General features: G+C 44.1%; 1 protein-coding gene across 1 annotated transcript; it reads left to right on the top strand.

Annotated features, from left to right (window-relative positions):
• Positions 1-2,546: 2,546 nt before the first annotated feature.
• Positions 2,547-9,264, top strand: LOC137041673 (uncharacterized). The gene is made up of 2 exons (XM_067418227.1): positions 2,547-2,623; positions 3,126-9,264. The coding sequence occupies exon 2, from the start codon at positions 3,342-3,344 to the stop codon at positions 9,213-9,215; it is 5,874 nt and encodes a 1,957-aa protein (XP_067274328.1). The 5' UTR covers positions 2,547-2,623; positions 3,126-3,341; the 3' UTR covers positions 9,216-9,264.
• Positions 9,265-10,134: the final 870 nt, after the last annotated feature.

Genomic DNA, 10,134 nt, shown 5'->3' with positions numbered 1-10,134 from the left:
TCTTGGATGGGGGTGGGGGTTCGTGCGTATAATACGCGTATCATATGCACGCGAAAAACTGCGTGCCATATGCACGCCAAATACATTCCACGACGCCAAGTTAGGACGATTCTAACAGAGAAACCGCCTCACCAATGAACATCTTGCATGCCTCACAAGGATTGCAACGACAAGCTACAAATACAACATGAAGAAAGTCAAGGAAATGCATGCTTCCGCTCATCCCAGCATTAATGTAATCCTGCTTTTTTGGATGGCGGGAGGCTTCGGCTTCGTCCCGTTTTTTTAGTCTGCGTGTTCTTCAATCCGCAGCGGCGCGGAGCAGAGCGCACGTCAGAAGCAGAGGTGTGTGTGTGTGTGTGTGTGTGTGCATCTGAGCCTCTGTAGCAGATATATGCACCTTTTGTAAAAAATTAAAGTTAAGACATCTGTCATTTATTTTTCTCTTGTATTGTATCTTCAATTTTCTTTTTGCGGCCAAGTTTTATTTTCAAGAAATATTCAGGCAAATTAATAAACTTTTGTCTACTCTAATTTCACAATTTTTAACTGAAAATATGCCTATGTGATTCATAATGTAGGCCTATAATGAACAAGAAATATTAACAAAGCCATTTTCATCAGATTAGGCATTTTTAGTACTATTGTTATCTAATTTTTTGGCCTTCAGAACATCTTAAAATGCACATATGTAGATCATAGAAATCTAAATTTTCTCGGGGGAGCATACCCCCCGAACCCCCCTAACATTTTGGATCTCTGTTATTATAAACATTATTGGATACAATTATTACATGTAAAGTATGAACATGCAGTAAGAGGGGAATATTTGCTTTATAAGTAATAAACAGCCAATATCGTTTGGGTATGCATGTTGTAAGCTACTAGTTAATGGCGCAATTTGGACACTACACTATGTTACGATTTTTTCCACAGGTTACCCTCACTGGGGGCTAAGCTCCCCTAAAACGAAAATCCTAGAAACGCCTTTGCAATAAAAGTGGCTCTCCTATTGATTTTGTGCTATCAGTGCGGCTCTCGTGAAAAAAATAGTGAAGACCACTGCTCTACTATATTATGAACTATGATGAATGATATTGCATTATGTATTTTATAATCTATAATATTTGTTATGGTCCAAAGCGGTTAGGCAAAACAATGGTTTGATATGTTCGTATTTGCTCACTTTTAACTCTTTCGTTAATTGATTTGTGTTTCATGAATGTTTATGGTGTGTGACATGCCCCGCTTTAGGGGTCTTTGTGTTTAATGAACTGAAGCTCTTTTTTTTCTTGAGCAATAATGGTGTAAATGTTCAAATGTTTTTTTTAAGGCTTTAAACTTTGAGTCTTCACAAAAAAAAAAAAAAACAAGAAGACTTGAATTATATATAAAGGTGCAAATTAAATGTGTGACAACTTACCCCAGTCTCCACAATAAAGACATTAAGTAACTCCAGAGCTTGTTCTGTTATTAAATGCAGTAATGAAATGATTTCACTCGTGCATCACTAATGACTGTAGCATGATTACGTAAATGTGGTGACATCGCCATCGCCATCATCATTATATTATTATTATTTGAAGTCTTTGTTTTTGTGGCAACCTGGCAACCAAGTGTGATCTCCACCCAAAAACTGCATGGCCAACACTGACTCTCCCGTGTGTTAGTCGCTGCTGTCGTAGTGTGGCTTCATGTGATACATAATTGGCCTATTGCATAAAAACGCACGGACAACGGTCATCTTCTGACACTCATGCTTCATCCGCTTATGTCCCAACCCTGGGGAAAACACACTGATTTAACCGTGTTTCCTTTTGTTTTCACATCCCAAAGTCTTCCTCGCTGATGCATACTGCTGTTTCTGAGCTGTGATTGAGAACAGATGTTTTGGCCTCTCGTAGCAAGACACAGAGATTCCTGTGCGCTGAAAAAACCCACAAACACTGCTATTTCAAAACCTGACATCCTTTATTACACACAAATACATGCAAAAGTCCAGTAATGTCACTACATCTCATTTTAGTTCCATATATGCATCAAAGGCTGCATTGCATATATTTCCATTATTGCTTCTGTTTGTGATTATTAGTAGCCTAGCAATAAACTGTGTGCGAATCAGATTAATGTCAGTGTTGTCTATAAATCTTCTTGGCTTCTCAAGTTGCAATGAAATATTTGAACGACTAATATTTGGCACTTTTTGTTGTGCTGGCGTCAAAATCTTTTTTCTTTTTTTCTGAGGGGCAAATGTTGGGAAAGTTTGTTCAAATGAGATATTAACTAACCAAAGCCATGAAAAACACATTTTTGTTACTTGAAATAAAATGCACATAAACTGACATAAAATATAATATACAAAAAATTATATTACTAATCATATGAGACATATCATTTTACATACTATATTTATAGTTGCCAAGGTGAGATTTCTAATTTTCATTTAACTTGATGTACAAAATTCCCTGTCTCACGCATGCGCGAGTCAAACTTGTTCAGACTTGTCTGGTGCATGCGCAAAGAGGTTTCGGTTTCAGCAGCATCGAGAGGAGTTCTCCTGGCTTTGTTTATTCCTTTAAAGTCTGTTTTGCTTTGTGTGGTATTACTGTGCGTTAATAACTCCGTAAGTAACAATATTTATTATCACTTTAGATGTGTTTCAGAGTGTGTCATTGCGTAATTCAGTTAATATTACCTCAGAACTAATATAAGGTCAATATATATTCACTCGGTGTAATGCTCACCTATTAGAAGAATCATCCAGTTATTGTGCTATGAACAATGTTTATTTGTTCGTAAGAAATAGTTGATTATCATGTATGTTGACAAAAACATTTTCCAGTGTCTGCTTGACATATTAACAATTGTTAATAAAGAGCGCGCGGCAGTGCTGAAGCAGCGCACACACTTTGTAATTCGACACCGCTTGTTAACAGCGGGTGCGGTAGCCCGCTCCATTTAATGTAGCTGCATTTAGCGGTTATATGTTACAAATAAGCTCAGGTTTACCGTTACAAATCTTATCAGTGTATAGTTACAGTTCTTATTGTAAACTAATATATTAGTATATCTTCTGTCATGTCATGATTATGTATATTTATCATATTTATTCTGTTCTCTCACAGAAACCACACACACATTTATGTATACCCACGCAATCCTGTTTATTCCTTGCAATTGGATGGCCTAATAAACATTACTATTGTCAATGTTCACTCTGGAGTAGCTGCTGTTCTTTCTAACCGAGGAATTAGGCCAGTTGAGTTCCAACCATCCCACTGCGCACAAAATATCCCACAAATTGGTCCTTCGAGCCGGATTTACGGGACATCAGCTGCGCTATGGCTACATCCAGAGATTTCTATGAGGGAGGACAAAAGCCAGATCCTCGTCCAAGTCGTACCCGGCGGGTGCCCACCTACTTGGAGGATTATGTGCTTGATTATCCATCTCCGTGTCATGTTTATTCTTCACCAGCAGAGGTCACTGAAGGAATATCTCAAGCAAACCAGGATCCCTATAGGGGCTATATCACTCCTGCTACAGGGAACAGAGAATTTGAACGGGGAAAGCTGCATCACTTAGAGGCCCGTTGGAAAGATTTAAGCAGTGAAATGAGAGAGCTTCAAATCAGAATGGACAGTGTACGACAGGCTGCTAGATCTCCTGTTTACGGACACTACCAGAGTCTTCCTCACATTGAACTCAGTAACCCTGGATTAGAACCCTCTGTGACTGTAGCATCATCCCCACAATATGAGGAGACACTTTACCACGAGCCAGCTACGCAGCCGCAGCCGCAGCCGCAGCCGCAGCCGCAGCCGCAACCAATCATGCAGCCACCAAATATAGGTCGTGGATCTTCCCTGCCAGAGCCACAGCCTCAGAGACAATTTGCAGAATTCCGACGATCAGACTCATGGCCCCACACAGCTGCTCAGCCTGTTCTGCCTGCCTATCCTCAGGTACAGCCACAGTATAAGCCGACTCCTTTGCAGGCTGCACCGGCCCGCATACAGCCAGCACATCAATCAGCTTCTGTACAGCCAGCACACACTTATGTGCAACCGCAACGTCAGTTAGCGGCTGTACAATCTGCACCAGCCGCACTGCAGCCACAGTACCAGCAGACGGTGCCAGCTCCAGTGCAGCCTGTACCAGCGCAACCAGTGATGCATCCTCAACGACCTTATCAACCACTACCTCTGCATCTACCTCCTTGGCCTGGACCACAACCACAGTATGATTATCCCATCAACCCTGTGGAACCTGGACTGATGGAAATGGCCATTGCGTCTTCCTACGGCATCCCCAAACCAAAGCTGGTAGTCTTCTCCTCAGGGAAAGAGAGTGATTTCCTTATGCTTAAGAAGGGACTGGACAGTATCCTTGGCCCACACAGACATCTAACAGAGGACTATAAATATCAAGTGCTCTTGGATCATCTGCATCTGCCTGCCGCTTACCAGGTAGCTAAAAGGTATGTCAACAGCCCATTTCCCTACACCAGTGCAATGCAGGCTCTTGAACAGCGATACGGTCAACCAAGACAGTTAATTCAGAGCGAGCTAAGAGCTATCCTCAATGCACCAGCTATCCGACCAGGTGATGCGCAGGGATTTGAGGACTTTTCTTCGGCTGTTAATACACTGGTGGGCATGTTGAACACAATGCATGGGCCCTCTAGATACGAACTGCAATGTGGCTCCCACGTTGACACCCTACTGACCAAACTGCCTGTCAGCTATAGAGACTCATTCATAGAGTACTGCCTCAACCAGCACATCATTGTGAGTGGCAGTTCCAGGACTTACACATTGCCAGAATTTGCAGAGTGGCTGGAGAGGAAGGCTCAGGCCATTCAAATATCTAGGCGTGTTACAGGGCCAGTGCATACAGAACCCTTCCGGCGAGATCAGAAACCTCCTTTTCAGCCCAGAGCCAGAGCAGCCACAATTCTCACAGGCAGTGAACAACCTAGAGCCATTCATTTGCCCACCAGCTCCCTCACAGACACCAAAATGGCAGCTACAGCTAAAAAGCGGGAGCGTTTCAAGCCCTTTTGTCCCTACTGCAACAACCATGAACATTATCTCAATGCTTGTGCAGCCTTTTGCAAGTTGAACCACACACAAAGAGGAAGCTGGATTAGTGAGCACAGTAAATGCTGGAGGTGTGGTCGAGGTCACAAACAAGACATCTGCACGCTCAAGAAAACTTGCTCTACATGTGGGGGACTCCACCTGCCCGTTTTGCATGAAGTTGCAGTCAAGGCAGAAAACCAAAGCATACTCACAGTGAGCACAACCACTTCTCAGGTTTATTTGGACCAGGCCAGTCATTCAGGCAGAGTAATGTTAAAAGTTGTCCCGGTAAGACTTCGCAGTGGCAAAAGGTTCCTGGACACCCATGCCGTGTTGGACGATGGGTCTGAAAGAACGATCCTCCTGCCAGCAGCAGTCAAACATCTAGGTTTGAAAGGATCTGAGGAAAACTTGACTCTTCGAACAATAAGACAAGACCTTGTTCAGCTAAGAGGAACCACAGTCTCATTCGAGGTATCTGCTCTATCACACTTAAGTGTTAAACATGTGATTCGGAACGCATTCACAGCCGCAGATCTCAACCTTGCTGAGCAGTCATGTCCCGCGGACGCCTTGAAGAGAAGATATGGACACCTCAGGGACATTCCCTTGCTAGAGTTCACTAGAGTGCAGCCTTTGCTACTCATTGGATCAGATTATCCACAGTTGATCACACCAAACTGCCCAATCCGAATGGGACCGCTTGGTAGCCCTATAGCGGTACACACACTTCTTGGCTGGACAGTTCAAGGGCCAACAACATTTCTCCAGCATCCCTCAAACGTAGATGTATGCCTCCACACTACCTTCCTTTCTCCAACGCAAGATTTACGTCAACATGTGGAGCGATTGTGGCAGCTTGACATACTGCCCCAGAGAAATGAGAAAGAAGTAGTCCGCTCCAGACAAGATAGATCTGCACTTGCCATGTTGGAGGAGAAATCGGTACGTGTTACAGTTGATGGTACAACCCGCTATGCTACCCCACTACTTTACAAGCGGGATGCAGCTAGACTGCAGGCAACACCCAACGCTGTCATGGCCCTTTTAAGAGCCACAGAACGTCGCCTGGTAAAGAATCCTGACCTGGCAAAAATGTACAACAAAGAGATACACAAACTTGAAGAGGCAGGTTATGCAGTACGAATAACTGATCCAGAAGCAGCTAATTCCCGTGATTTATGGTATGTTCCTCACCACATTGTGCTCCACAATGACAAAGCCCGGGTGGTCTTCAATTGTTCTTTCACTTACAATCAAATGAATCTGAATGACAATCTACTACCTGGTCCTACTCTTGGTCCACCACTGTTGGGAGTCCTGCTCAGGTTCAGGGAGTATGCCATTGCCATAAGTGGAGACATACGAGCTATGTTTCACCAGATCAGACTGTTACCGGAAGATCAGCCACTGCTTCGCTTTCTCTGGAGAGACATGGAAAGAGATCGCAGCCCAGACATCTATGAATGGCGAGTATTACCATTTGGGACAACCTGTAGTCCATGCTGCGCTACTTATGCCCTCCAGAGACATGTCAGAGACAACAAGGAAGGCAATGAAGATGTAGTTGAGTCTGTTCAGCAGTCTTTCTATGTGGACAATTGCTTACAGTCTCTCCAGTCTCAGCATCAGGCTAAGAAACTCATTGACAAAATTAGAGCAGTATTAGCGGCTGGTGGCTTTGACATAAGGCAGTGGGCTAGCAATGTTCCCGGTGTGATTGCACATTTACCCGCTGAAGCCAAATCAGTAGGCTGTGAGCTGTGGCTTTCTGCAAACAAAACTGATCCGCAAGAGTCAACCCTCGGCCTTGTGTGGCACTGCTCACAGGACATTTTAGGCTATAAGCACAGGTCTGTGTCAACAATTGGGGAAACCTCAATGAGAAGTGTCTATCGCATCCTGGCTAGCCAGTATGACCCACTCGGATACATCATCCCTTTCACCACAAGGGCCAAAATCCTGGTGCAGACACTATGGAAGAGGGTTGGAGGTTGGGATGAACCTCTGCCAGCTGACATCTTCTCAGAATGGCACACTTGGGAAGAAGAGCTTCCTGACCTACAGAGAATAACACTGCCCAGGTGTTACACACCAGCATGCAATAACACCACCTCTATTATCGATATGCATGTCTTCTGTGATGCCTCGGAGAAGGCATATGGCTCTGTGGCTTACCTACGGGTGGAAACGGGCGATGACATTCAAGTTGCATTCATCATGGCGAGGTCACGGGTGGCACCCAAGAAGCAACTCTCCATGCCCCGCCTTGAGCTCTCTGCAGCATTGTCGGGAGCTCAGCTAGCCAAGACACTGAACACAGAGCTTACACTTGATATCAGGCAAACGGTAATGTGGTCCGATTCAACCACTGTACTACACTGGATACAGTCTGAGTCATGCAATTACAAAGTGTTCGTTGGCACGCGAATCGCAGAGATCCAAGACCTCGTTGGATATGAGAACTGGAGATACGTGGACTCAGATAACAATCCCGCTGACGATATCACTCGCGGTAAGACCCTCATATATCTGTCCCATCCCAGTAGATGGAAGCAAGGTCCAGCATTTCTGCAACAATCTTCAGAACACTGGCCAATCCACCCTTCAATGGCAATTGAAGATTCAGAAGAACTCCGTAAATCCTCATTCTGTGGTAATATCTCAATCAGTCATGCCTCTTTACCGAATGTAGATGACTGCAAATCATGGGATGACCTCATTATGACCACATATCACTCTCTTCATGGGGCGGCAGCACCCCCTATGTCAGCGACAGAACGTATAGAGACTGAAACGGCTGTACTCAGACGTGCACAAATGGAAAGTTTTCCTGATGAAGTGCATGCTCTTAAAGCCAATAAATCTGTGCATTCAAACAGTCGATTATGTTCCCTTGCTCCAACGTTAGATTCTCACCTTGATCTGATTAGAGTGGGTGGTAGATTACGCAAAGCTGCAACATTATCAGAGGATACACTTCACCCTATCGTGTTGGCACCAGAACACCCCATAACAAAACTGTTAATCCAAGACTTTGATGACCGCCTGATGCACGCAGGTCCTGAAAGGGTTTTTGCAGAGTTAAGGCGAACCTATTGGGTTCTCAGAGGCCGCCAGGTGGTCAAAAAGCACCAGAGACAATGCGCTGAGTGTAGGAAATGGCGTGGCAAGCCCACTGTACCCAAAATGGCAGACTTGCCTGCTTCCCGTCTGAGGATTAACCAGCCTCCCTTCTGGTCGACAGGAGTTGATTGTTTTGGGCCATATCTGATCAAAATTGGCAGACGGCAAGAAAAGAGATGGGGCATAATATTTAAATGTCTCACTACAAGATGCATACATATCGAATTGTTATGCAGCATGGACGCAGATTCTTTTTTACTAGCCCTCAGACGCTTCATAGCAAGGAGAGGAAAGCCCTTTGAGATCATCTGCGACAGAGGTACCAACTTCAGGGGTGGAGAGCGTGAGCTCTCTGAAGCCTTTGCCGAAATGGAACCATCCCTCCAAGAGCAACTAGCCAAACAGAAAATATCCTTTCAATTCAACCCACCTCACGCACCGCACTTCGGAGGAGTATGGGAGAGGGAAATTAAATCCGTCAAAGCTTCGCTCCAAGTTGTTCTGAAAGATCATACCGTCTCGGAGGAAGTCCTTACCACAGTGTTGATCGAAGTGGAAGGCATCCTAAATTCGAAACCCCTGGGGTACGTATCATCTGATATAGCGGATCCTGATCCTATTACCCCCAATTTGCTGCTTATGGGGCGGCAGGACTCTTCTCTACCTCAGGCTGTGTATGGACCCAGCAATCTACTTGGACGGCGACGCTACAGACACAGCCAAGTGATTGCCGATCACTTCTGGACCCAGTTCCTTAGGAACTACCTACCCAGTCTCCAGCTTCGACAGAAGTGGCAGAACATCACACAAAACCTAGCAGTCGATCAGGTTGTATTGATTGTGGATTCTCAACTTCCCAGAGCCCAATGGCCAGTCGGTAAGGTAACCAGAGTCCTACCAAGTGACGATGGTGCAATAAGAGCCGTGGAAGTGGACATTAAAGGCAACACATATGTCCGCCCTGTTGCTAAACTAATTGTATTGCCTGAAATGCCTAAAAATTAGTTTGCAGCACTAGTAGTGGTGGGGCCTTTTGTGGACTTACAAATTTCCTACCTAAATTTGTGGGGCGGCTGTACAAAATTCCCTGTCTCACGCATGCGCGAGTCAAACTTGTTCAGACTTGTCTGGTGCATGCGCAAAGAGGTTTCGGTTTCAGCAGCATCGAGAGGAGTTCTCCTGGCTTTGTTTATTCCTTTAAAGTCTGTTTTGCTTTGTGTGGTATTACTGTGCGTTAATAACTCCGTAAGTAACAATATTTATTATCACTTTAGATGTGTTTCAGAGTGTGTCATTGCGTAATTCAGTTAATATTACCTCAGAACTAATATAAGGTCAATATATATTCACTCGGTGTAATGCTCACCTATTAGAAGAATCATCCAGTTATTGTGCTATGAACAATGTTTATTTGTTCGTAAGAAATAGTTGATTATCATGTATGTTGACAAAAACATTTTCCAGTGTCTGCTTGACATATTAACAATTGTTAATAAAGAGCGCGCGGCAGTGCTGAAGCAGCGCACACACTTTGTAATTCGACACCGCTTGTTAACAGCGGGTGCGGTAGCCCGCTCCATTTAATGTAGCTGCATTTAGCGGTTATATGTTACAAATAAGCTCAGGTTTACCGTTACAAATCTTATCAGTGTATAGTTACAGTTCTTATTGTAAACTAATATATTAGTATATCTTCTGTCATGTCATGATTATGTATATTTATCATATTTATTCTGTTCTCTCACAGAAACCACACACACATTTATGTATACCCACGCAATCCTGTTTATTCCTTGCAATTGGATGGCCTAATAAACATTACTATTGTCAATGTTCACTCTGGAGTAGCTGCTGTTCTTTCTAACCGAGGAATTAGGCCAGTTGAGTTCCAACCATCCCACTGCGCACAAAATATCCCACACTT

This window comes from Pseudorasbora parva, chromosome 15, assembly GCF_024679245.1.
Source record: "Pseudorasbora parva isolate DD20220531a chromosome 15, ASM2467924v1, whole genome shotgun sequence".
Lineage (NCBI taxonomy): Eukaryota > Metazoa > Chordata > Actinopteri > Cypriniformes > Gobionidae > Pseudorasbora > Pseudorasbora parva.
This window is presented reverse-complemented; position numbering and strand designations above follow the sequence as displayed.